Source organism: Coregonus lavaretus, assembly GCF_964263955.1.
Source record: "Coregonus lavaretus genome assembly, chromosome: 20".
Classification (NCBI taxonomy): Eukaryota; Metazoa; Chordata; class Actinopteri; order Salmoniformes; family Salmonidae; genus Coregonus; species Coregonus lavaretus.
In genome coordinates, this window is record NC_140007.1 from 14,372,748 (window position 1) to 14,399,739 (window position 26,992).

At 41.5% G+C, this 26,992-nt stretch overlaps 3 protein-coding genes across 8 annotated transcripts in view; 2 read left to right on the forward strand and 1 right to left on the reverse strand.

Moving 5' to 3' along the window:
- Positions 1–92: 92 nt before the first annotated feature.
- On the reverse strand, positions 93–14,969 carry LOC311148353 (putative oxidoreductase YteT). 4 transcript variants are annotated; one of them, XM_084185291.1, is made up of 15 exons: positions 14,348–14,390; positions 14,189–14,267; positions 13,271–13,379; positions 11,650–11,734; positions 11,311–11,384; positions 11,038–11,097; positions 9,137–9,244; positions 8,830–8,886; positions 6,740–6,870; positions 6,579–6,633; positions 3,832–3,924; positions 3,467–3,601; positions 3,012–3,113; positions 950–1,111; positions 93–553 (listed from the first exon to the last, which is right to left on the reverse strand). In XM_084185291.1, the coding sequence occupies exons 1-15, from the start codon at positions 14,361–14,363 to the stop codon at positions 428–430; spliced, it is 1,392 nt and encodes a 463-aa protein (XP_084041417.1). In that variant the 5' UTR covers positions 14,364–14,390; the 3' UTR covers positions 93–427. The 4 variants fall into 4 exon arrangements, with proteins under 4 accessions (XP_084041417.1, XP_084041416.1, XP_084041419.1 ...); XM_084185290.1 differs by having other exon boundaries at positions 13,271–13,382; XM_084185293.1 differs by lacking the exons at positions 14,189–14,267; positions 14,348–14,390 and adding an exon at positions 14,891–14,969.
- Positions 14,970–15,022: 53 nt separating this feature from the next.
- On the forward strand, positions 15,023–20,224 carry LOC311148355 (transcription initiation factor TFIID subunit 10-like). Of its 2 annotated transcripts, none has more exons than XM_084185297.1 (5): positions 15,023–15,358; positions 15,674–15,831; positions 19,362–19,426; positions 19,649–19,763; positions 19,930–20,224. In XM_084185297.1, the coding sequence occupies exons 1-5, from the start codon at positions 15,226–15,228 to the stop codon at positions 20,017–20,019; spliced, it is 561 nt and encodes a 186-aa protein (XP_084041423.1). In that variant the 5' UTR covers positions 15,023–15,225; the 3' UTR covers positions 20,020–20,224. The 2 variants fall into 2 exon arrangements, with proteins under 2 accessions (XP_084041423.1, XP_084041422.1); XM_084185296.1 differs by having other exon boundaries at positions 15,043–15,358; positions 19,927–20,224.
- Positions 20,225–20,415: 191 nt separating this feature from the next.
- Positions 20,416–26,992, forward strand: part of ppih (peptidylprolyl isomerase H (cyclophilin H)) — a 39,948-nt gene continuing 33,371 nt past the window's right edge. Inside the window, exon 1 of one of the 2 annotated variants that reach the window (XM_084185298.1) lies at positions 20,416–20,583. In XM_084185298.1, coding sequence (XP_084041424.1) covers positions 20,518–20,583 — 66 coding nt within the window. In that variant the 5' untranslated portion in view covers positions 20,416–20,517. The remainder of the gene's footprint in view (positions 20,584–26,992) is intronic. The other variant, XM_084185302.1, reaches the window with a different exon arrangement.

The window sequence follows — 26,992 nt, forward strand, 5'->3', positions numbered from 1 at the left end:
AGTGTATGGGGTGTATTTATAGATTTTACTTAGATAGTCTACATGTGTGTAATTTCAAAAGCACTTTTTCGTACAAGACATTAGAACAAACACACAATCAACATTTTTATAAAATGATCAAAATATCAGATTTTTTGAAAATCAGTTTTCCACATCAAAACAGTTGCTGACATGACAAATAGTACATATATAATCACATTTTGTTAAGAAAAAGATTTTCATGGAATGTGCACATTAAACAATCCTTGAGAACTAAACAATCAAAACACTAGGCCTAGCTACAAATTACAAACAGTAAAATTAAATAACTAGCTACTTCATCATTTTCATGTGCTGCCTGATTCTGCTCTGTCATAATCATTAGTGTTGAATCATTAATGTTTGATCAAAATGATGATTATGGCACTTCACCACTTCACGTAGCCCTCTAGTCCTGGTCAGTCCCACAGAACACCACCTTGCTCTCCAGTCGAGCCCGCTCAGCCTCAAACACCAGCTTGTGGCTCAGCAGGGTCTCCTCTGGTCCCGAACGAATAAAAGATGCATCTCCACTCTGTACGTGACACACGCAAACACAAGTCACATTTTTTCCATCCACATGAGTATAATGTAAGGTTATTATGAGTGATACTGCAAAAGGTGTCATGACTGGTTTTGTAAAGGTGTTATGAATGCCCTATGTATACCCCTTCAAGTAAAGACTTAAGTTAAGAGTTAAGAGATTTTACAGCACCCAAAACCATTCTGTGATTTTATTGAACCAGGTACTGCAACAGCGTAAATGGGGGTTTGATTAAATCCTAACAAAGATCTAGATAACTCAAATAATATTTAGTTGCACAACATCAATGTATAATTAACACAAGCCTAAGTCAAAGCACAGATCTCAAGTTTAAAAAAATATTATCGGCCCTCAATGTTGACATTCACACAGGCTCCCAGCACTCACCGCCACAGCAGAGATGAAGGCTTCCACCAGTTGGTAGTCCGCCCCGCCGTGCCCGCCCATGCCAAAGGCCCCTGGGGCGCTAGTCTCTGCCGTGTGCTTGGTGGCCCTCCCTGTGAGGAAGTCAAACACTCGAATCTCATGTCCGTTATACGACAGCTCCCCCTATAGGAACAAAACAATAATTACATGATCAGAACATTTTCCGCATTTGCAGGAGGTTATCTTTATGTACTAAGATCAGACAGTAGCCAAATACATCCAGCTCTAGATTTACTGCTACTACAAATACAGACGATTATTTATAAGGATAAATATTCAGGAGAGAGATAACAAAGTTCACCACTGGTGTCCCCCAGGGCTCAGTTCTAGGCCCTCTCCTATTCTCGCTATACACCAAGTCACTTGGCTCTGTCATATCCTCACATGGCCTCTCCTATCATTGCTACGCTGACGATACACAACTAATCTTCTCCTTTCCCCCTTCTGATAACCAGGTGGCGAATCGCATCTCTGCATGTCTGGCAGACATATCAGTATAGATTACGGATCACCACCTCAAGCTGAACCTTGGCAAGATGGAGCTGCTCTTCCTCCCGGGGAAGGACTGCCCGTTCCATGATCTCGCCATCACGGTTGACAACTCCGCTGTGTCCTCCTCCCAGAGTGCGAAGAGCCTTGGCGTGACCCTGGACAACACCCTGTCGTTCTCTGCTAACATCAAGGCGGTGACCCGATCCTGTAGGTTCATGCTCTACAACATTCGGAGAGTATGACCCTGCCTTACACAGGAAGCGGCACAGGTCCTAATCCAGGCACTTGTCATCTCCCGTCTGGATTACTGCAACTCGCTGTTGGCTGGGCTCCCTGCCTGTGCCATTAAACCCCTACAACTGATCCAGAATGCCGCAGCCCGCCTGGTGTTCAACCTTCCCAAGTTCTCTCACGTCACCCCGCTCCTCCGCACACTCCACTGGCTTCCAGTTGAAGCTCGCATCTGTTACAAGACCATGGTGCTTGCCTATGGAGCTGTGAGGGGAACGGCACCTCCGTACCTTCAGGCTCTGATCAGTCCCTACACCCAAACGAGGGCATTGTGTTCATCCACCTCTGGCCTGCTGGCTCCCCTTCCTCTGCGGAAGCATAGTTCCCGCTCAGCCCAGTCAAAACTGTTCGCTGCTCTGGCACCCCAATGGTGGAACAAGCTCCCTCACGACGCCAGGACAGCGGAGTCACTCACCACCTTCCGGAGACATTTGAAACTCCACCTCTTTAAGGAATACCTGGGATAGGATAAAGTAATCCTTCTACCCCCCCCTTACCCCAACCCACCCCCCCCCCAAAAAAATAAAAACATTGTAAAGTGGTTGTACTACTGGCTATAAGGTGAATGCACCTATTTGTAAGTCGCTCTGGATAAGAGCGTCTGCTAAATGACGTAAACGTAAACGTATAAACCATGACACAGAAATTCAGGTCAATAAACTATTGCAGTTTGTGGGTGTCCAATCAATATTCATAATCTATCTCTTTCTATTCAATCCATATCCCTATCTTATGATCATATCACATTGATTTCAATCACAAAAGTGGCATATTAATGATCAACAATGAATTATTCATAATGATTCAACTTGATCTAATCATGGCTACCCGGACTATTTGCACTGCCCCCCCACCCCATCCTTTTTACGCTGCTGCTACTCTGTTAAGTATTTATGCATAGTCACTTTAACTCTACCCACATGTACATATTACCTCAACTACCTCAACTAGCCGGTGCCCCCGCACATTGACTCTGCAACGGTACCCCCCTGTATATATAGCCTCCCTACTGTCACTTTATTTTACTTCTGCTCTTTTTTTCTCAACACTTTTTTTGTTGTTGTTTTATTCTTACTTTTTTGTTTAAAATAAATGCACTGTTGGTTAAGGGCTGTAAGTAAGCATTTCACTGTAATGTCTGCACCTGTTGTATTCGGCGCATGTGACCAATAAAATTTGATTTGATTTGATTTGATCTTGGATTATTCAAGATTGTGTCTGGACTGGAGTGCTACAGTACCTTGCTGCCATAGATGGTGGTTCTCCGCTTACATATCTCCTCTGTAAATGCCACCATGGAAAAAGCAGCTGTAAGACCCCCTTCAAACTCCATGTTCACCACCTGTACACACAGGTACAACAAGGTGAGAGAAGAGAGATAAAGAGAGAGGAGCTGTGTCGACTTGAGCCAATATTTTTTCTGACCGAAGCATAAACTTAATTTAAATACAACAAAAGTGTGCAGGACTTAAATGTACAATTCTGTAACCTCTCTTTTGACACTCGGAACGGTCTCTGTTGTGAAAGAGACACTTATCCTAAAGGAGATGGCCTGTTAAAATAAATGTGAAATACCTAGTAATAAATCATAAATAAGTAATAAATCATAAGTGTAAATGTATACATGTAGGATAACCCTTATTCTAAGCATGGTTTCTCTGCGCTAGCGGCTAGCCAGATGGTGGTCAGTCTTACCTGGTTGGTGCAGACGTCGTTGTCACACTGGTAGACACAGCGGCCGTACGGCCCTGATTTCAGAGCCTCGGTCACAGACTCGATGTCTGGGAGAGAGCTGGAGCATATCACAGACACGGGCCAGCCCACACAGCCCTGAGAGACACACACAGGCTGGGTTACTGTAAAGTGCTTTGTGATAACTGCTGATGTAAAAAGGGCTTTATAATTACATTTGATTGATTGATTGACACAGATATAGATTTACACGCACAGTCACACACACACGTTCATTTTTTATGTGCCATCTAATTTACACTGCTTTCCCTGAATAATAATTGCCCCTCATGGGACAAATCAAATGTAATTGACTTGAATGGAAAAACCTGTTTGACTCTGTCCAGGTAAATCTTGCGTGCAGAATATGGGCAAGCTTCCTCTACAGGGCAGTCTAGGCAGCGGTCTGCAGCACCTGGTGGCTGGAGGGAAAACTATTTAGCACTGAATCACCTTTGACTATTCTAGGGTGGGTTTCCCGAAAGCGTCGTGGCACTCACATCATCTACAGTAAATCCGTTGTAGGCAATGGACGAAAGATGATCTTAGTGCTACAAAGCTTTTGGGAAACCCACATTATACTATGTAGGACAAAATGGAAACTGATTGTGGCCTTTTGTCCCAAAGGGGCCAAAGAGGCTTGAGTACCTTTGACAGAATCAACAACTATCTAAAAACAAACATTAATACACCAGTGATAATATCACAGAATGAATACAGTATCATGAGAAGGTAACTCAAAAGTGTGAATCAAATGTAAAGCATGGACATCAGCTACTTCGGGAGAGGTGGATGTAAGGCAGGAAACTGTGGTTGTGGGAGTGTGATGCAATGCTTTGTCAGCTATGTTATCCCAGACAAAGAATCACCAGGAGTTAGTTAGTTACAGTCGGTTCTCAGTCTTATGGGGGAGTATCTGTTCTCCCACTGTATCACCTGTGGTTTACTGTTATTCTGACACAGTGACTCTGTGTAAAGGTTGTATCAGATGTTGCTGTAATGTTTTCCTTACTGCTCCAATTTTCCCTAGTCAGAGTCCAAATAGTTGTGAAATCAGTGATTCCAGTATATTAAAAACGAAATGATATATAAAGTATTTGAGATGGTACAGGAATGTGGATGCTAATATGTTAAAGTAAAGTAACATGTTCATTCATGTGCATGTAACTATAGTTGTCTGTATTATTGTTCAATGGCAGGCCAAGCCCATTGTTTAAAACTATTTTGAGTTTATTTAGTGTCCAAAACAGTCAAACATAGTTGTACCACTTCCGTTCTGATTACAGTGCATTCAGAAAGAATTCACATTTTTTTACGCTATGCCTCATTCTAAAATGGATAAAAGTATTTTTTTCCTCATCAATCTACACACAATACCCATAATGACAAAGCAAAAACAGGTTTGTAGATTTTTTTGCAAATGTATAAATATTTTTTAAAATAAAAAACCTTATTTTTACTAAGTATTCAGACCCTTTGCTATGACATTTACGTCATTTAGTAGACGGTCTTATCCAGAGCGACTTACAGTTAGTGAGTGCATACATTATTTAATTTTTTCATACTGGCCCCCCGTGGGAATCGAACCCACAACCCTGGCGTTGCAAACGCCATGCTCTACCAACTGAGCTACATCCATGCCGGCCATTCCCTCCCCTACCCTGGACGAAGCTGGGCCAATTGTGCGCCGCCCCATGGGTCTCCCGGTCGAGACTTGAAATTGAGCTCAGGTGCTTCCTGTTTCCATTGATCATCCTTGAGATGTTTCTACAACTTGATTGGAGTCCACCTGTGGTAAATTCAATTGATTGGAAATGATTTGGAAAGGCACACACCTGTCTATATAATGTCCCACAGTTGACAGAGCAAAAACCAAGCCATGAGTTCGAAGGAATTGTCCGTAGAGCTCCGAGACAGGATTGTGTCGAGGCACAGATCTGAGAAAGGGTAGCAAAAAAATTCTGCAGCATTGAAGGTCCCCAAGAACACAGTGGCCTCTATCATTCTTAAATGGAAGAAGTTTGGAACCACCAAGACTCTTCCTAGAGCTGGACACCCGGCCAAACTGAGCAATCGGGGGAGAAGGGAGCTGACCAAGAAACTGATGGTCACTCTGACAGCGCTCCAGAGTTCCTCTGTGGAGATGGAAGAACCTTCCAGAAGGACAACCATCTCTGCAGCAGTCCACCAATCAAGTATTTATGGTAGAGTGGCTAGAAGGAAGCCACTCCTCAGTAAAAGGCACATGACAGCCCACTTTGAGTTTGCCAAAAGGCACCTAAAGACTCTCAGACCATGAGAAACAAGATTCTCTGGTCTGATGAATCCAAGATTGAATTCTTTGGCCTGAATCCCAAGCATCACATCTGGAGGAAACCAGGCACCACTCATCACCTGGCCAATACCATCCCTACGGTGAAGCATGGGGGTGGCAGCATCATGCTGTGGGGATGTTTTTCAGCGGCAGGGACTGGGAGATTAGTCAGGATCGATGGAAAGATGAACGGAGCAAAGTACAGAGAGATCCTTGATGAAAACCTGCTCCAGAGCGCTCAGGACCTCAGACTGGGGCAAAGGTTCACATTCCAAAAGGACAACGACCCTAAGCACACAGCCAAGACAACGCAGGAGTGGCTTCGGGACAAGTCTCTGAATGTCCTTGAGTGGCCCAGCCAGAGCCTGGACTTGAACCCGATCAAACATCTCTGGAGAGACCTGAAAATAGCTGTGCAGCGACGCTCCCCATCCAACCTGACAGAGCTTGAGAGGATCTGCAGAGAAGAATGGGAGAAACTCCCCAAATACTAGTGTGTCAAGCTTGTAGCGTCATACCCAAGAAGACTTGAGGCTGTAATCGCTGCCAAAGGTGCTTCAACAAAGTACTGAGTAAAGGGTCTGAATACTTATGTAAAGGTGACATCAGTTGTTTTTCTTTTATACATTTGTAAAAACTTCAAAATACCTGTTTTTGCTTTGTCATTATGTGTAGAATAAGGCTGTAACGTAACAAACATTTTGAAAAAGTGAAGGGGTCTGAATACTTTCCGAATGCACTGTGTATGAGAAGACCACACACCTTTTTCTCTTTGCGGAAGTGACTGAGAGATCCAAACGATGACACTTTCAAACACCTGTGAAGAACAAGCTATTTTTAAATAGGGCTGTCAGTCGAACAAAGAAATTAGTTGATTAACTTGTTATTTTATTTATAAAAAACTAAAAACATTGCCTCTTTACCTTCGTCCTCCAGCCCAGTGATGTATCAAGTCAATGTCATGGCAGGATTTGGCCAGAAGTGAAAAAGAGCTCTCAGCCTCATTCCTCCAGTTCCCTCGAACAAAGGAGTGGGCAAAGTGAAAGAAGCCTACCTAGAACAGGAGAAAGTAACCATGGAAATCTTTGCAGATACTTCAACCCATGCAGGCTGCATTGAGAGTGGAGTGGAGGCCACTATAATACTGTACGCAGACCTGGGTTCATATACTATTTGAAATCGTCCATAAATACAGTACCAGTCTAAAGTTTGGACACACCTACTCATTCAAGGGTTTTTCTTTATTTTTACTATTTTCGACATTGTAGAATAATAGTGAAGACATCAAAACTATGAAAGAACACATATGGAATCATGTAGTAACCAAAAAAGTTTTAAACAAATCAAAATATATTTTATATTTGAGGTTCTTCAAAGTAGCCACTCTTTGCCTTGATGACAGCTTTGCACTCTTGGCATTCTCCCAACCAGCTTCACCTAGAATGCTTTTCCAACAGTCTTGAAGGAGTTCCCACATATGCTGAGCACTTGTTGGCTGCTTTTCCTTCACTCTGTGGTCCAACTCATCCCAAACCATCTCAATTGGGTTGAGTTCAGGTGATTGTGGAGGCCAGGTCATCTGATGCAGCACTCCATCACTCTCCTTCTTGGTCAAAAAGCCCTTACACAGCCTGGAGATGTGTTGGGTCATTGTCCTGTTGAAAAACAAATGATAGTCCCACTAAGTGCAAACCAGATGGGATGGCGTATCGCTGCAGAATGCTGTGGTAGCCATGCTGGTTAAGTGTGCCTTGAATTCTAAATAAATCACAGACAGTGTCACCAGCAAAGCACCCCCACACCATCACACCTCATCCTCCATGCTTCACGGTGGGAACCACACATGCGGAGATCATCCGTTCACCTACTCTGCGTCTCACAAAGACACGGCGGTTGGAACCAAAAATCTCACATTTGGACTCATCAGACCAAAGGAGCGATTTCCACCGGTTTAATGTCCATTGTTTGTGTTTCTTGGCCCAAGCAAGTCTCTTCTTCTTATTGGTGTCCTTTAGTTGTGGTTTCTTTGCAGTAATTAGACCATGAAGGCCTGATTCACACAGTCTCCTCTGAACAGTTGATGTTGAGATGTGTCTGTTACTTGAACTCTGTGAAGCATTTATTTGGGCTGCAATTTCAGAGGCTGGTAACTCTAATGAACTTATCCTCTGCAGCAGAGGTGACTCTCGGTCTTCCTTTCCTGTGGCGGTCCTCATGAGAGCCAGTTTCATCATAGCGCTTGATGTTTCTTGCGACTGCGCTTGAAGAACCTTTCAAAGTTCTTGAAATGTTCCGGATTTACAAGGTAGGGGTGGTATACAGAAGATAGCCCTATTTGGTAAAAGACCAAGTCCATATTATGGCAAGAACAGCTCAAATGAGCAAAGAGAAACAACAGTCCATCATTACTTTAAGACATGCACAACTGATAGGCTCAAACGCATTAAGAAGGAAAGAAATTCCACAAATTAACTTTTAACAAGGCACACCTGTTAATTGAAATGCAGTCCAGGTGATTACCTCATGAAGCTGGTTGAGAGAATGCCAACAGTGTGCAAGCTGTCATCAAGAGAAAGGGTGGCTACTTTGAAGAATCTCAAAGAAAAAATATATTTTGATTTGTTTAACACGTTTTTGGTTACTACATGATTCCACATGTGTTATTTCATAGTTTTGATGTCTTCACTTTTATTCTCCAATGTAGAAAAGAGTAAAAATAAAGAAAAACCCTGGAATGAGTAGGTGTGTCCAAACTTTTGACTGGTAATGTATAAGCGTTTGCTATCGTCTGTCTGGAGAGCCTAGTTGAGCGGGCTTTGCAGTTTTGCAACTATTCTAGTCAAGTTAAGTTTATTTACTTATTCTGTTGGTTCCATTGTGCACGGCAAGATCACTCAAGCACAGATACATTAAATAGTATTAGTACTTGATAGTAATAGCACTTGAACCCAGGTCTGGCTATGCTCTATGTAAATGATGTAAAATTGACATGGTATTGTAAATTCATCCCTACCGGTTCTAGGTGTTGAATATGGACCAGGTCTCCAATCACTCCACTGTCCATCAGCACCTGTGGGGTCAATTCCAAAGCGTTGGCAACACACTATATGGCAGCCCTTCTCAAGCTTGATTTGACTGCTTCTATCCCGCAAGGAGTACCTTGTTGCTAGGCATATTTTCGCTCAAGCTCTTATTGGGCATTAAATCCAATCACAGTAGCCACTGTTCTAATGATGCTGGGTGACAATTTCGTCACGCAAAAAGCACAGATCTGTGCAAAAAAATAGTGTAATATTTCAAATAGATGGAAATACACTTACTTTTATCTTGTGGATGACAGGGTCATATCGGAGGACATGGCACACTGTTAGCATCACACCACTTTGAATGCAAGTTCTTACAATCTCTGTGCAGTCCTCAGCTGTTACCTAATATGAAAAAATATCAATTTGACACTGCGCATACACACGCCTGCATGCACACAAACACGGACAGACACAGACACACACTCTTTCTATATCTCTAGATATGATTGATTGTATAAACTACTTGCACTGCGCTGGTATAGGATAGCTGAAATGATCAGGTCTTGATCAGACATCACAACAACATACAGTACCAGTCAAAAGTTTGGACACACCTACTCATTCAAGGGTTTTTCTTTATTTTTACTATTTTCGACATTGTAGAATAATAGTGAAGACATCAAAACTATGAAATAACACATATGGAATCATGTAGTAAGCAAATTGGTGTTCAACAAATCAAAATATATTTTATATTTGAGATTCTTCAAAGTAGCCACCCTTTGCCTTGATGACAGCTTTGCACACTCTTGGCATTCCCTCAACCAGCTTCATGAGGAATGCTTTTCCAACAGTCTTGAAGGACTTCCCACATATGCTGAACACTTGTTGGCTGCTTTTCTTTCACTTAGAGGTCCAACTCATCCCAAACCATCTCAAATGGGTTGAAGTAGGGTGATTGTGGAGGCCAGGTCATCTGATGCAGCACTCCATCACTCTCCTTGGTCAAATAGCCCTTACACAGCCTCTAGGTATGTTTTGGGTCATTGTCCTGTTGAAAAACAAATGATAGTCCCACTAAGCGCAAACCAGATGGGATGGCGTATCGCTGCAGAATGCTGTGGTAGCCATGCTGGTTAAGTGTGCCTTGAATTCTAAATAAATCACAGACAGTGTCACCGGCAAAGCACCCCCACACCATCACACCTCCTCCTCCATGCTTCACAGTGGGAACCACACATGCGGAGATCATCCGTTCACCTACTCTGCGTCTCACAAAGACACGGCAGTTGGAACCAAAGATCTCACATTTGGACTCCAGACCAAAGGACAGATTTCCACCGGTTTAATGTTCATTGCTCATGTTTCTTGGCCCAAGCAAGTTTCTTCTTCTTATTGGTGTCCTTTAGTAGTGGTTTCTTTACAACAATTCGACCATGAAGGGCTGATTCACACAGTCTCCTCTGAACAGTTGATGTTGAGATGTGTCTGTTACTTGAACTCTGTGAAGCATTTATTTAGGCTGCAATCTGAGGTGCAGTTAACTCTAATGAACTTATCCTCTGCAGCAGAGGTAACTCTGGGTCTTCCTTTCCTGTGGTGGTCCTCATGAGAGCCAGTTTCATCATAGCATTTGATGGTTTTTGCGACTGCACTTGAAGAAACTTTCAAAGTTCTTGAAATGTTCTGGATTGACAAGGTAGGGGTGGTATACAGAAGATAGCCCTATTTGGTAAAAGACCAAGTCCATATTATGGCAAGAACAGCTCAAATAAGCAAAGAGAAACGACAGTCCATCATTACTTTAAGACATGCACAACTGATTGGCTCAAACGCATTAAGGAAAGAAATTCCACAAATTAACTTTTAACAAGGCACACCTGGTAATTGAAATGCATTCCAGGTGACTACCTCATGAAGCTGGTTGAGAGAATGCCAAGAGTGTGCAAAGTTGTCATCAAGGCAAAGGGTGGCTACTTTGAAGAATCTCAAATATAAAATATATTTTGATTTGTTTAACACTTTTTGGGTTACTACATGATTCCTTATGTGTTATTTCATAGTTTTGATGTCTTCACTATTATTCTACAATGTGGAAAATAGTACAAATAAAGAAAAACCCTTGAATGTGTAGGTGTGTCCAAACTTTTGACTTGTACTGTACATCGTTTTTACAGGGGACGGAGAACACTCACAGCCATGGGCTTCTCCAGAAGAATATGGTAGCCTTTCTTTGCCAGTGCCACAGTGGGGTCCTTGACAAGAAGACAAGAACACATACTCACTCAGAACAGCCATCATGGATTCTCAATCTTAGCCTACTGTAGCATCAATGGGCAAAATACTTTTTTTGAGTAACCTCATCAGACACTGAGCATCCTAAAATAGTTATGTTGAAATGGTTGCTCAGATTCTGTGACATACCAAATTTGATTAATTGAGTAACAAGTATCCTCTACTACTATTACCTTATGATGGCGGTCTGGGGTACAAATGAACACAGCATCCGCAAACTTCTCCCTTTGTACTATACCACGCCAATCTGGGAAAGAGGAATATAGGTAACATATGTCATAACACTTTTCATAACTGATTACAATGCACGCAAAATTATACTGGTTTGTACTTGACATTCAGTGACATAAGATGCCACAAGAGCTTATTTGTTATGACATGCATATGATAATATCACGCTGTTATGATGTATAGTTCAAATGAAGTGCTACCAAATAATCAATCCAGCGTTTATCAAAAGGGAGAGGGAGAAAATGGTTGTGGACCGACAGTTACATAATTTTCACTCGTACCAGCAAACACGTTGTCATTTGCTACTCTGTGTTGCTTCTGAAGTTTCTCCCGTGCAAATTTCCTGGGGTCAGCCACTCCAACGACCTACAATAAATTTGAGTTATCATTGTTGTCATTCTTATCATCATCATTACTTTTATGTAAAACCTTAGTCAAGACGTTTTATATGTTTAGGAAGAGAGCTTGAAACAGTCAAACTATGCCTACTTGTTCAGTTTCTCTCTTTAAGAGAGGGTTAAATAAAGTGATATCATTCTGGAAAACAGAACAGACACAGTGCTGATTTTCAGGTTATTTAAAGCACAGATCCTTCAGGAGATGCAAATGTCTTCACTTTATTCAATAACATGTCATGTCAACATTACACACACTACTGGAAGCCCCTCCTTTCGCTCTCTTTGGTGGGTTTCTCCAGGTAGAGAACACAGGTATGCTAATTGGTTTATAAAGTCAACCCCGCCCCCCAGCCTTACCCTCATCCCCTTGTTAGTTTACTATGTTAACTGTTCAGAGTTTGAGTTGAGTTTTTTCTGCGTTGTCTGACGTTGTCACTTCTCTGTTGGCTTGCTCTACGATTCATTGCGCTTTATCACGGTCAGGTCATTATTGTTAAAGGGAATGTGTTCTCAAGGACACACATGATTAAATAAAGACAAATAAATAAAGAGTGGACTAAAGTAAACGTTTTGTAAATTTAATTACTTGGTCTCTGCATTTAAAAAAAAACTACTTCAAGAATATTTCTAAAACAGTAGCAAGACAAGCTTTCACCAAATGGACGTACACTTTATTTACTGCTCTAATGGAGCCCAATATGGTGACTGACTGGCTCATTCCCTGGCCTGGCCTGGCATGTGTCTGTATGAGGATAAAACCACTGCAGACTGGGAGCTAGAGCCCAACCTCACTCTCTAGGAATGTTATCCATGTGTTAATGGACCCACTGGGCGGTCACGTGTGTGTGTTAGTTATCAGTGGTGATGGGGAATGCTGAAACACAAAGGTGTGTGTGTGTGTGTGTGCGACCCATAACAAGGTCTGGTTGTCTCTACTCTACCCCTACTGTGCAGGATATGGCCGCCCCTTAATGTGGGCGAGCTGCTGTGGAGCCGCACGCAGCCCCTGGCGCCGACGAAGGTGGCGTTCTCGCGACTAGCTCTTAGGAAACTTTTCAGTATTTTGTTTTTTTATGTATTATTTTTAACATTATTAGCTCAGAAAGTGTTTACTAGTTTTCTGTGTATTAGGTGTATGTTGTGAAATGGTTAGATATTACTGCACTGTCGGAGCTAGAAGCACAAGCATTTCGCTACACCCGCTATAACATCTGCTAAACACGTGTATGTAACAAATATGTGACAAGTATGAAAAATGTATGCACTCACTAACTGTAAGTCGCTCTGGATAAGAGCGTCTGCTAAATGACTAAAATGTAAATGTAAATGTAAGACCGAATGGCTACTAATCGGTAACACACTTAAATTATAATGGAAAGAAGTGATGAATGATTTAGCATAGCAGGGATGAAAGCCTATATCTTTCTAAGATCAGGTCTACTCATTAAGTTATTTCAGTCAATATTGACAAGACCAGATGTAGAGAGATGTTGGGGAGCCTTACTTGCATGCGTTGAGGCTGAAGGGAGGCAAAGTGTGAGTATGTCTCCCCACGGTTCCCAGCCCCCACCACAATGACATCCACAGGTGATGCCATCCTGACTTTCTGGGCCCTGCTTCAAAATGACAAAGACATCAGTTCAAACCAGCCATGTTTCATTTATTGATGTATATGATGTCTAATGCTATTGTTTTCGTTGACTGAACATCCTCTTAAGTTTGACTGAGCTTTGTGTAATAGGTCATTATCATGGTGAAACAATTAATAATAATAATAATAATACGCAATTTAGCAGACGCTTTTATCCAAAGCGACTTACAGTCATGCGTGCATATATTTTTGTGTATGGGTGGTCCCGGGGATCGAACCCACTACCTTGGCGTTACAAGCGCCGTGCTCTACCAGCTGAGCTACAGAGGACCACAAATTATTATAAAACAAATATTATTGTAACATTGTTACCAAGTTACATTTGAAGAATGACCCATTTATTGCTTTCCTAGTTGAACCTAGTTGAACTAGTTGAACTTTATTTCATTTTACATCGAATAATGTACTGTATTCGTTTAAACAAGGTTGACACTAGTTAACACAGCTACAATGTCAAAATTGGCCATATCGTAAAAATTAATGCAAACAAAAATGAGCTTTTTGGTCTTAAGGTTAGCAGTGTGGTTAAGTTAAGGTAAGGTTTCAAATCTGATTTTAACATGACGACTACACTGGGCACGCGCGTGCATATGTTGATTTTGTCCATCCACAGCAGACGCAATCAGGACATGCAGGTTGAAATATCATAACGAACTCTGAACCAACTATATTAATTTGGAGACGGGTCCAAACATTCATGTACATTAACCTATCTAGCTTGCTATGCTAGCTAATTTGTCATGGGATATAAACATTTGGTTGTTATTTTACCTGAAATGCGCAAGGTCCTTTTTTCCTGGGTCTTTGTAGAATTGTGACCCATTTTGAGTCACACAAAATCGTGTGTTCTCTACTCCAACAATTAATCCACAGATAAAAGGGGAAATGTAGTTAGTTTCTAGTAATCGACTTTATATGGCGGTTGGCAACCAACTGTAAGGTGCATTACCACCAACAACTTGACTGGAGTGTGGACCCCCAGCTTCCAATCACCCACGTGGGTATATGCTCCTAAAAATCAATGAGGAGATGGAAGAGGCTGGACTTCCAGCGCGTCAATTGTCAAATACCTATTTCGCAGATGCTTGTTGACGCGCGCGAGCAGTCTGGATGAAATTATTGAATAACATGTATGTGTAAGATTGTAAGAAAATAAATTGTAGAAATGGGCGGGTTTTATCCATAATTATGACTGTGGTTGTGTTAACTACTGACGATCTTTTAAACAAAGCATGTATTTGTTTCCTTTTCCTGACAAGATAAAGTGACTGTCACATGATCATATAAAAAACTGCACTAGTAGGCAAAAGGTTAAACGGGGTTGCAATATTTCTACAACAAAAACATAACGACCATAATTCACGCCAGAGAGAGTTTATCTTTGACCGTGTACAAAAAAACGCTAAATTCAGATAGATCTTAATCTATTGTTTTTTTTTATACAAACGTTTGCATACAATGTAGGCTACCTACCTTGAACACTGGTGGTCTTCTTCAGTGAGTCCAAGATTAAGCCACCCTGGATGCATCTGCGCACATTCTTCTGGGGGGAACCATTAGTAGGACAAGACATGTTTGAAAGCCGGACATTGAAATCGATGCACACGGAAGGCGTGAAAATACATTTTTGCAAGCTAACACGATCATAGTGGACGAATGATCTTTATTTTTCGCTATTTACCCATACACTGTCGTAAAAGGGTATTTTTGGCAGTTAATTTAACCCCTTCACTATAGCTAGCTAGCTAACTTAATATTTTGACTTTGGCTATTTTACCAAGCGACCTGCGGTGCAGCCAGCAACAATTATGAACGTTGATACTCCACAGCCAGTCATACCAGGGGGCTCTTCTTCCATTTCCTCGACATCCAGTAATTGCATCACTAACAACAATGCAGCAACTAATGTCAGCAGCATCCCCTCGGTTGCCATAAGTAATGGTAAGTATTTACACACATTTTGAGGTTATAAACAGCTTTAGAGACGGTTACACAACAGATGAATGGTCTGCTATCTACTAGTTAAGCTAACTAGGTCAAAAGTGACTCAGAACCTTTGAAATTATTCAAGTACAGTAGCCCACACACCATATAGCACTATACAGAACTTGAAAACCATCTTAGATCTAGCACGTTCATTGCTGGCTGCTTTGTGAAACAGTCAACAGCTTAGCCCAGAGCTGGACCTTGGCTATCAACATCTCAGCTACATTTAGGAAAATATTAAACCATGTAATTATTTATTTTTTGTTTCAGCCCCAACCTCGGCTGCCATGGCCACACCATCATCTGACACATCCGTGTCCAACGGGGTCTATGTGCCCAGTGGCATTGCCAACGGCGACGTGAAGCCTGTAATCTCCACCACACCACTGGCTGACTTTCTCATGCAGTTGGAGGACTACACTCCTACAGTGAGTCAAACCCCTTTTTAAAGTCGTAACGTTAGTTCACGAGAAGACATGTAGATAACTTTTTTCACATACCTAGGCTGATGTCGATTGACTTATATACAGTGCATTCGGAACGTATTCAGACCCCTTGACCGTTAATAATAATAATAATATGCCATTTAGCAGACGCTTTTATCCAAAGCGACTTACAGTCATGCGTGCATACATTATTATTTTTTGTGTATGGGTGGTCCCGGGGATCGAACCCACTACCTTGGCGTTACAAGGGCCGTGCTCTACCAGCTGAGCTACAGAGGACCACATTATTATCGTTAACACATTTTGTTGCGTTAAAGCCTTATTCTAAAATGGATTACATTTTTTTAAAGGCCTCAATCTACACACAATACCCCATAATGACAAAGCGAAAACAGGGTTTTCCTTATTTACATAAGTATTCAGACCCTTTGCTATGAGACTCGAAATTGAGCTCATGTGCATCCTGTTTCCATTGATCATCCTTGAGATGTTTCTACAACTTGATTGGAGTCCACCTGTGCTGAATTCAAATGATTGGACATGATTTGGAAAGGCACACACCTGTCTATATAAGGTCCCACAGTTGACAGTGCATGTCAGAGCAAAAACCAAGCCATGAGGTAGAAGGAATTTTCCGTAGAGCTCCGAGACAGGATTGTGTCGAGGCACAGATCTGGGGAAGGTCTGGGAAAAACATTTCTGCAGCATTGACAGTCCCCAAGAATACAGTGGCCTCCATCATTCTTAAATGGAAGAAGTTTGGAACCAGCAAGACTCTTCCTAGAGCTGGACGCCCGGCCAAACTGAGCAATAGGGGGAGAAGGGCCTTGGTCAGGGAGGTGACCAAGAACCAGATGGTCACTCTGACAGAGCTCTAGAGTTCCTTTGTGGATATGGGACAACCTTCCAGAAGGACAACCATCTCTGCAGCCCTCCACCAATCAGGCCTTTATGGTAGAGTGGCCAGACGGAAGCCACTCCTCAGTAAAAGGCACATGACAGCCGCTTTGAGTTTGCCAAAAGGCACCTAAAGGACTCTGACTATGAGAAACAAGATTCTCTGGTCTGATGAAACCAAGATTAAACTATTTGGGCTGAATGCCAAGCATCACATCTGGAGGAAACCTGGCACCATCCCTACGGTGAAGCTTGGTGGTGGCAGCATCATGTTGTGGGTTTGTTTTTCAGCGGCAGGGACTGGGAGACTAGTCAGGATCGAGGAAAATATGAACAAAGCAAAGTACAGAGAGATCCTTGATGAAAACCTGCTCCAGAGCGCTCAGGACCTCAGACTGGGGCGAAGGTTCACCTTCCAACAGGACAACGACCCTAAGCACACAGCCAAGACAACGCAGGAGTGGCTTCGGGACAAGTCTCTGAATGTCCTTGAGTGGCCCGGCCAGACCCCGGACTTGAACCCGATCTAACATCTCTGGAGAGACCTTACAATAGCTGTGCAGCGACGCTCCCCATCCAACCTGACAGAGCTTGAGAGGATCTGCAGAGAAGAATGGGAGAAACCCCCCAAATACAGGTGTGCCAAGCTTGTAGCGTCATATCCAAGAAGACTTGAGGCTGTAATCGCTGCCAAAGGTGCTTCAACAAAGTACTGAGTAAAGGGTCTGAATACTTACAGTACCAGTCAAAAGTTTGGACACAGCTACTCATTCTAGGGTTTTTCTTTATTTTGACTATTTTCTACATTGTAGAATAATAATGAAGACATCAAAACTATGAAATAACACATTGAATCATGTAGTAACCAAAACAAGTGTTAAACAAATCAAAATATTTGATATTTTATAGGTTTTGAGAATGCACACTCATGGCATTCTCTCAACTAGCTTCACCTGGAATGCTTTTCCAACAGTCTTGTAGGAGTTCCCACATATGCTGAGCACTTGTTGGCTGCTTTTCTTTCACTCTGCGGTCCGACTCATCCCAAACCATCTCAATTTGGTTGAGGTCGGGGGATTGTGGAGGCCAGGTCATCTGATGCAGCACTCCATCACTCTCCTTCTTGGTCAAATAGCCCTTACACCGCCTGGAGGTGGGTTGGGTCATTGTCCTGTTGAAAAACAAATGATAGTCCCACTAAGCCCAAACCAGATGGGATGGCGTATCACTGCAGAATGCTGTGGTAGCCATGCTGGTTAAGTGTGCCTTGAATTCTAAATAAATCACAGACAGTGTCACCAGCAAAGCACCCCCACACCATAACAGCTCCTCCTCCATGCTTTACGGTGGGAAATACACATGCGGAGATCATCCATTCACCCACACAGTGTCTCACAAAGACACGGCGGTTAGAACAAAAATCTAATTTCCACGGGTCTAATGTCCATTGCTCGTGTTTCTTGGCCCAAGCAAGTCTCTTCTTTATTATTGGTTTCCGTTAGTAGTGGTTTATTTGCAGCAATTTGACCATGAAGGCCTGATTCACACAGTCTCCTCTGAACAGTTGATGTTGAGATGTGTCTGTTACTTGAACTCTGTTAAGCATTTATTTGGGCTGCAATTTCTGAGGCTGGTAACTCTCTACTGATCTGCAGCAGAGGTAACTCTGGGTCTTCCATTCCTGTGGCGGGCCTCATGAGAGCCAGTTTCATCATAGCGCTTGATGGTTTTTGCGACTGCACTTGAAGAAACTTCCAAAGTTCTTGACATTTTCTGGATTGACTGACCTTCATGTCTTAAAATAATGATGGACTGTTGTTTCTCTTTGCTTATTTGAGCTGTTCTTGCCATAATATGGACTTAGTATTTTACCAAATAGGGCCATCTTCTGTATACCCCCCCTACCTTGTCACAACACAACTGATTGTCTCAAACGTATTAAGAAGGAAAGAAATTCCACAAATTAACTTTTAACAAGGCACACCTGTTAATTGAAACGCATTCCAGGTGACTATCTCATGAAGCTGGCCAAGAGTGTGCAAAGCTGTCATCAAGGCAAAGGGTGGCTACTTTGAAGAATCTCAAATATAAAATATATTTTGATTTGTTTTAACACTTGTTTTGGTTACTACATGATTCCATATGTGTTATTTCATAGTTTTGATATCTTTACTATTATTCTACAATGTAAAAAATAGTAAAAAATAAAGAAAAACCCTTGAATGAGTAGGTGTGTCCAAACCTTTGACTGGTAGTGTATGTAAATGTGATATTTCAGTTTTTTATTTTTAATACATTTGCTAAGATTTCAAAAAAACGGTTTTTGCTTTGTCATTATGGGGTAATGTGTGTAGACTGATTAGGGGAAAAAACAATTTTATCCATTTTAGAATAAGGCTGTAACTAAACAGAATGTGGAAAAAGTCAAGGGGTCTGAATACTTTCCGAATGCACTGTACATATTGCATATTTGGGTTATGTAGTTATAAGAAGCCTCTGATTAATTTAGCATGTAAATGGACTCCGGTATCAACTGTGGGGATGCTAGGGTACAGAATACCTTACCAAAACACATCACAATGACTTCAGTCCAACCTCTACCATTTGTTTGCCAGATCCCTGATGCAGTGACAGGCTACTATCTCAACCGGGCTGGCTTTGAGGCGTCTGATCCGCGAATGTAAGCATGCATCATATTGTTTACCTCTTTACCTGCAAAGAGTCCTCTCCATCTCTTTCAGCTTTATACCAATTCAATATCAACTCACTTGAGCGCCAAACATAAACATTATATATGCCCATCGTTTTCAGAATCCTTTTGGTCTCCCTAGCAGCTCAGAAGTTCATCTCAGACATTGCTAACGAGCCAAACGTAAACATTATATATGCCCATCGTTTTCAGAATCCGTTTGGTCTCCCTAGCAGCTCAGAAGTTCATCTCAGACATTGCTAACGATGCCCTGCAGCATTGTAAAATGAAGGGCACTGCCTCGGGGAGCTCCAGGAACAAGACAAAGGTTGGTGCATTTCTGATGGTACTGAAACATAACATAGGCTATACATCTCAGTGAATTAACACATTAACTGTTTATATGAGTTGCACAGAATTATTCATGCATATGTATACATTTATTTTTGATTGGTTTCTCACTTTGTCCTCCCACCTCTTCTCTCCCAAAGCAGGACAAGAAGTACACATTGACCATGGAGGACCTCTCCCCTGCCCTGTCCGAGTATGGCATCAATGTAAAGAAACCTCATTACTTCACATAGGAGATTGGCTATGCAGTCTGGCAGCTCCTGCTGTTTTTGCTCCTCATAAACCCCTTATGATGGTCCTTTAGGATGGCCATAGAATATTAATTGCAGTCACTCTTTTGTTCTGTTAATTTTTTCAAGTAGAGCATGCTTTGCTTTGTGTGGAATTTTGAGCTTGTAATATTTTATTGAGACAAATAAAACCTTCAGCAATGACTTATTTCTGACAATGTGCTTTTTCATTTATGTACTCTGGTGATAAACAAATAGAAGAGTTATGGGTAGTTTATATACTCTATTAATCAGGACGCGATAACACAAGTCATGTTTTGCTTGAGTGGGGGCATTCGGTAATGTTTGTCCATGGAAGTGAGCCGTAGTAAATGTCCACCCGCGGCTACCGTAGATTTAGGAGCCGCAGTTCTTTTTGAATTAGTTCGCTAATGACATGCTTTCGGCTAACCACTGAATAGTTTGACGTATTGTTTTCCTTGTGCTTGAAAATAAATAACAATGAATGTTCAGCCTTCTAATCCCAACAACCCGATTGTGTTCTTTGATGTCACCATTGGAGGACAAGTGAGTAACGTCAGTTTTATTGCTTTCATAGCTACGAAATGGCCAGCTAGCACGTTGTTGGCTAGCCTGCCAGCTAGCAAACTTTACCCAAAAATGTAATTATGACGAATCTAGCTAGCCATCACATTGAGGCTCAAAAACAACATCCCATATAATATCGAGACATGTGGTCTCAAGCAATAGATAGCACTTTGTACGTTAGCTAGCTAACGTTACGTGATAATATTTTATGTGTAGTAGCTAGTTAAACATTAGCTTGCTCGAAGGCACAGAGTTTCTAAATCGCGAGACTTCCGTGAACGGCTTGCGAAAGACCAATCCGGGGTGTGAGGAGTCAATGAGAGAAGTGAAAAATTCTCCCTTAGTTCATTTTCTCAATCTGAAGACGCAACGTAGATTCGAGCCAATGTCTTAATTAGTTGAACATGTTATTACCCCAACCTCGTGAAAGAGACAAACTGACACGTTTTAATTTGAGTCTAAAACTGCATCTCCAATAGAAATCCCCCATCACACTTGCAGGCGATGTCATGGCGACGTTGGCTAGCTAAATTCATGTGGAGAAACATGACATCGCCTACAAGTGTGATGGGGGCTTTCTATTGGAGAAGCAGTTTTGGCCTATTTTACATTTTAGTCATTTAGCAGACGCTCTTATCCAGAGCAACTTACAGTTAGTGAGGGCATACATTATTATTTTTTATACTGGTCCCCCGTGGGAATCGAACCCACAACCCTGGCGTTGCAAGCGCCAATGCTCTACCAACTGAGCTACACGGGACTACTGTACTGTCTTTGCCTTCGTCAAAGACACTACCAAATATATTTTTTATAACTAACCCAACCCAACTAACCTGTCGTTTCCAATGGGTGCAAATGACTTTAAGCATCAGTTGTCAGAGCATCAGTTGTCAGAGCACCTTACCGATCACTGCACCTGTACACAGCCCATCTGAAATTAGCCCGCCCAACTACCTCATCCCTATATTGTTATCTATTTTGCTCATTTGTACCCCAGTATCTCAATTTGCACATCATCTCTTGCACATCTATCATTCCAGTGTTAATACTAATTGTAATTATTTTGCACTATAGCCTATTTTATTGCCTACCTCCATAACTTGCTAAATTTGCACACTGTATATCATATGTATTTCTGTTGTATTTTTGACTTTGTTTTGTTTTACCCCATATGTAACTCTGTGTTTGTTTTTATCGCACTGCTATGCTTTATCTTGGCCAGGTCGCAGTTGTAAATGAGAACTTGTTGTCAACTGGTTTACCTGGTTAAATAAAGGTGAAAAAAAAAAAAGAATCATAGTAGGCAAAACAAGCAAGGAGGTGGGCAGAGCCAAGCGCGAGTTCCTATTGGCACGTTCTAGCAGTATTTGCATATTTCCGTTAGGGAACGCCTACTTTGAAGTGCATGTTTGCAATAACTCAATACGCCCTTGAATTCCTTAAAAATCATTTTTGTTGAAACTTTGGCAAAGGGTAAAGTCTACAAAACTTTGTCCACTCTGTTCGTAACATATGTTAGTTTAGGAAACAAAAAACTGTATTGAGATCATGTTTCATTGAGTAAATTAGCAGCATGTCGGCCACTTGGCTCCCACTGCTGGCCACTGGGCTTCCTCTCGTCACCATATAGTGAGTGGAAGGGCCAACTGGATGCTTCACATTTATTTATTTATTCCGGTGAAATATCTGGTTCATTGTTCCATCTGACAGTACAGTATGTAGATAGCCAGAAAGTGCTTCTCCAATAGAAATCCCCAATCACACTTGTAGGCAATGACATAGAAATAAATAGTATTGCCGTCTTTTTGTAGGTTGGACAAAGCTTATGTGGAAATTAATGGCGTTTTTGGATAAACGCCAAAAATAAGGTTTGTGGTAAACAGGTTTAGGAGATCTTATACTTTTTGTTCTATGGGATCATCTTCATCAGCTAACGTCACTTTCTGTGAATTTTGAAGTATTTATATAATTTAAAAAAGCACAAAGGCTTCATAATTCATAAAGGTCATGTTAATTGACTGATATTATCTCATAAAACAAAACGTGTAAGATCTAAGCTTGTCTTAACCTCAGACCTTATTTTCGGCATTTATCCCAAACCCTATTCTTTCCTCATTTTATTTTCGTCATAAGAATGGCTGAACGAACCGGAGTTACCTAATTTACAGGTTTTCGGACTACAAGCTGGCGAGCTCTATGGCGACTATGGCTAGCTAAGCTCATGCGCAGAAAGACTTCATTGGGTCTAACGGTTGTCTCGCACCGAACTGTGCATATGCAGGCCGTCAATTGAAAGGCACTCCTTCGATATAAAGTTGTTGTTTTTTTACAAAAATTTTAACGTGTCAGTTTGTCATTTTCACAAGGTTGGAGTAATAACATGTTCAACTACTTAAGACATTGACTGGAATTTAGGATGTGCCATTTAGATTTAGAGAATTTACAACTAAGAAATAATTTTTCACTTCTCTCATCAGGGCATAAAATTAACACCCGCCAAATGCGGGTAGATTTTGGCATTGGCTGGTAAGATGTCTATTTCACCAGCCACATTGGCAGGTGGTCAGGGCGCCACAGTGCGAACATGTCACTTGCATTTGTGAATAAAAATAGTCAAATATCTCATTTCTAGCAAAATAAATGCTGTAGTATCTGTTTTGAAAGTATTTCTGCCATTTTGTTTCATAGCTGGTAAATTAATCGCACGGTCAAACAACTACGAATCCTATAGCCAGGGGTTGGGGTCACAAAAACGCTGAATTCATCATGAGGGGCCGCAGTTGTTGAAGCGCTACGCACAGGCATAACAGTTGGTCTAATTTAGGTACTTGAAACGATAATCTACTGAGACTTTGTCCTTGTGTTTCTTGGCTATTTTCATTGTTTTGTTTTTCAATGTTCGAGTTTCAACTGCTAGGGAAGAGAAGACAATGTGGCTACTAGTGGTCCTCTGTAGCTCAATTGGTAGAGCATGGCGCTTGTAACGCTAGGGTAGTGGGTTCGATCCCCGGGACCACCCATACGTAAAAATGTATGCGCACATGACTGTAAGTCGCTTTGGATAAAAGCGTCTGCTAGATGGCATATTATATTATTATTATAGTCAGACTCAATGTCACAGACATGACTTGAGCCGCGTTACCACGGTAACCTCCGCAATTAAAGGGGCAGGTGAAAATGTTTGTCTCATCTGTGATATTTTGGTTAAAAGACTCAGGTCCAGGGGCGGCCTGTTCAATAGGGCGATATGGGCGACGCACTGCCAAACGGGAAAAGGAAGGGATTTTTTTTCTAATCAATTATATCACGGCAACAGTAGTTATCAGTGTTGTAATCTATACGTCTGATCTGCCACAGTGCCACACTGCCACTAAATGTCGAATCAGGCTAAAGTCGTGCTTCAAATGGCTCCCCCCCCTTTTGGGGCGATTTCAGTCAGGTTGAAAATCGCCCAGAAGTCTGTAATAGACTCCCATGTAAAATCTATTTTTTTCAAATTTCAGAGCCTTCAATACAATCTCAATGGGTGTCTGTGGGCTTGCACTTACGCGCTTTCGTCATACGTTACGTAACCATGAACGTAACTGAGAAAAGAGTGGATTGTTTGAAAGAAGTTCCTTTTTGTCGGCGAACAAATGGAGATAAATTGGCAACGAAACAATTAGGACCTCCCAGACCAAATTTAATAATTCAACAGGTTTCTACTAAAGGCGGAAAGTCCTACACCCGAGGATTTTCCAAAAATTGGTACGAACGAAAAAAGACATTGCCACTCACTCAACTGGATGACGAGGGATACAGGCTAGCTGTCCGCCGCCACAACGATGAGGTTAGTGTTGATAATCACAAGTTTACTGGATGTGGATATGGTGTAATAAAGGCAGTTTATTCAGAGGTAAATATATCTGGAATCGCGTTCACGGACCCGTTCGTCAAACTCTTAGGGAGCTATAAATTAAGCCCCATTACTCACCATATCAGATAAGAGAAATTGCTGCAGCTACATATATTTTACATCCTGGCCCTACATAGTTCACTATTTGCATCACTTACCAAAATATTACATGTGGTCATATATGCTTGGAAAGTGGAGATGCCATAGAACGTCAAAAAAGTAAACATTGCTGGAGACACATTGCCGTTTTGGAGAAGACATCGCGTTTGCTAGCGAAGAGATTTGTTGTGGCAAATGAACTTGGGCTGGGAATTGCCAGGAACCTCACGATAAGATATATGCATCAGCATTGCGAGTCTCATGATTCTATACGTATTGCGATTCGATACTGTGATTTTATTGCGCACCATATGTCTGTTGCAGAGCGATCAGAAAGCCATGAGAACGAGTTTTGATCAGTCATGGAAATAAAAGTGCTGAAAACAAATTTGCTCCCAATGTGAAAAGATTGAGAACAAGCTATGAAGGAACAATAATGGTGTTTTGGTGCAGGTACAGCCAACTAGCGCTAAAATATTGCGATATTGTCAATACAGTATATCGTAAAGTATCACTATGTAACTCGATTTCTTTCACCCCAATCCCTCAAATTAACGGTAAATAACTGAATTGTTTGTCCCACATTTAGCTAAGATGATTAGCTAGCCAGCTAAAATGTTTTATTTAGTTAGCAGTCGCATCTACAATAGTTTACTGTCAATAACATGTCTCCAAAAATGACGTGGTGTCTCCAATTGTGTTGACATTTTACAATTGCAATGGGCATCCATGAGTATCCACTTTCTGTAGCTCAGCTGGTAGAGCATGGTGCTTGTAACGCCAAGGTAGTGGGTTCGATCCCCGGGACCACCCATACACAAAAATGTATGCACGCATGACTGTAAGTCGCTTTGGATAAAAGCGTCTGCTAAATGGCATATTATTATTATTATTATTATTATTATTATCTGAAGAGAGCCCCGAAACATTGTGTGCAGACATTTTATGCAATAAATGAAGTAGGTTCAATCTAGTAGTTCTGATCTTCTGATTGGTCCTGATGAGTTGGGCGAGGTCCCCTGCAGGCTACTGTCACTGTTGCATTGGCTCTGAGTCGGGTTCTCTGTCTTCAAATGTTCAGCCTAAGAGAGGGGATTTTTGTGTGTGTGTGTGTGTTTAACAGTGATGATGTGTGTGTGTGTGTTTAACAGTGATGATGTGTGTGTGTGTGTGTGTTTGTGTGTGTGTGTGTCCTCAGAGCAAGAACTCGTGAGTTGGAAGAACTGAGAGGCCTATGGCGTGGGTGTTGTCCTTGGCCACCTGCTGACAAGGCTGACAAGATAGGACCCTTTTGTCCATTGTTATTGGATAGGAACAGAACTTATAACCAGCTCCTGACCTAAATAGATCTTAGCACAACATTTTACTCAACATATCATATTCCATATTCACTATAACAAATATATTTACTACGACATTAGCAAGAACCGCCACATCCTCAGCCGGCTAATCCAGTGTGTGAAGTTTTGCGGAGTGTTTGAGTTAGCTTTGCGAGGCAAAGATGAAACTGAGGGCTCCACCAACCCTGGTAAGCCAACACTTTTGAGATCAGTCAATAAATGCTTCTGGTATTGACTTATATGCTGCCCCTGTCTTCATGTTGTTGCTGGACATATCTTTTTTTAAATGTGTGTAGGTCACCTAAATCATCAGAAAAATTGCCCCTCCTGAGAATTTTTTCAGGAGCCGCCACTGCTCAGGTCACATTAAACAATATACTACATGACTTCTTACTAGTAATACATTTATTGTTTTAGAAACATTACAAAGCATCCTCATCTGTTTTTTTCTGTTTTGTTGGTGTAATTTTGGCAGGGGAAAAATTCTGTCTGATAAAGATTCTGAGTGGCTGATAGATTTTTGGACCAAAAAATTAGTTTTAGGTCATGTCTCTCATTGACTTCTCAAACCCCATCAAGGTCTGTTTTGCAAGCATTCAAGGAAGTGTCGCGATGTTCTGACGCTCTGTTTTAACATTTAGAAAAGTTATTAATCCTCGCTAGCGGTAAGGTTTTGGAAACCTTTGGAACTTAACTATCATATAAGCAATAAATCATCTTTCAAATATAAAATATACACTTACTGTGTGCAGTTTAGCAAAGTAGCACCTGGCTGTTTTCACACACCGCCTCGCTATGACACATCCACTCACTTTGCAGTCGCATTTCCATTGGACCATTCAATTCTACATTTCCGTCTAGATTGCATGCGTTTCTCAAAATACAGCCAGGTGCAACTTTCCTAAACTGCGTTCAAAAGTTTGGTATCACTTAGAAATGTCCTTGTTTTCCATGAAAACATAGATGAAATGAGTTTGAATAGGAAATATAGCAAAATGCATAGGAAATATAGTCATTGACAAGGTTAGAAATAATGATTTTTAATAGAAATAAT

Bases quoted from the DNA above. Each gene is read 5' to 3' on its own strand.
- LOC311148353 (XM_084185290.1), bottom strand. The intron at 1,112-3,011 runs GTACTGTAGCAC...TTGTTCCTATAG, and splicing joins CCACCATCTATGGCAGCAAG to GGGGAGCTGTCGTATAACGG. The intron at 554-949 runs GTGAGTGCTGGG...TGTCACGTACAG, and splicing joins CCTTCATCTCTGCTGTGGCG to AGTGGAGATGCATCTTTTAT.
- LOC311148355 (XM_084185296.1), top strand. From the start codon at position 15,226: ATGAACGTTGATACTCCACAGCCAGTCATACCAGGGGGCTCTTCTTCC. The intron at 15,359-15,673 runs GTAAGTATTTAC...TTTTTGTTTCAG, and splicing joins CTCGGTTGCCATAAGTAATG to CCCCAACCTCGGCTGCCATG. The intron at 15,832-19,361 runs GTGAGTCAAACC...TTTGTTTGCCAG, and splicing joins TGGAGGACTACACTCCTACA to ATCCCTGATGCAGTGACAGG.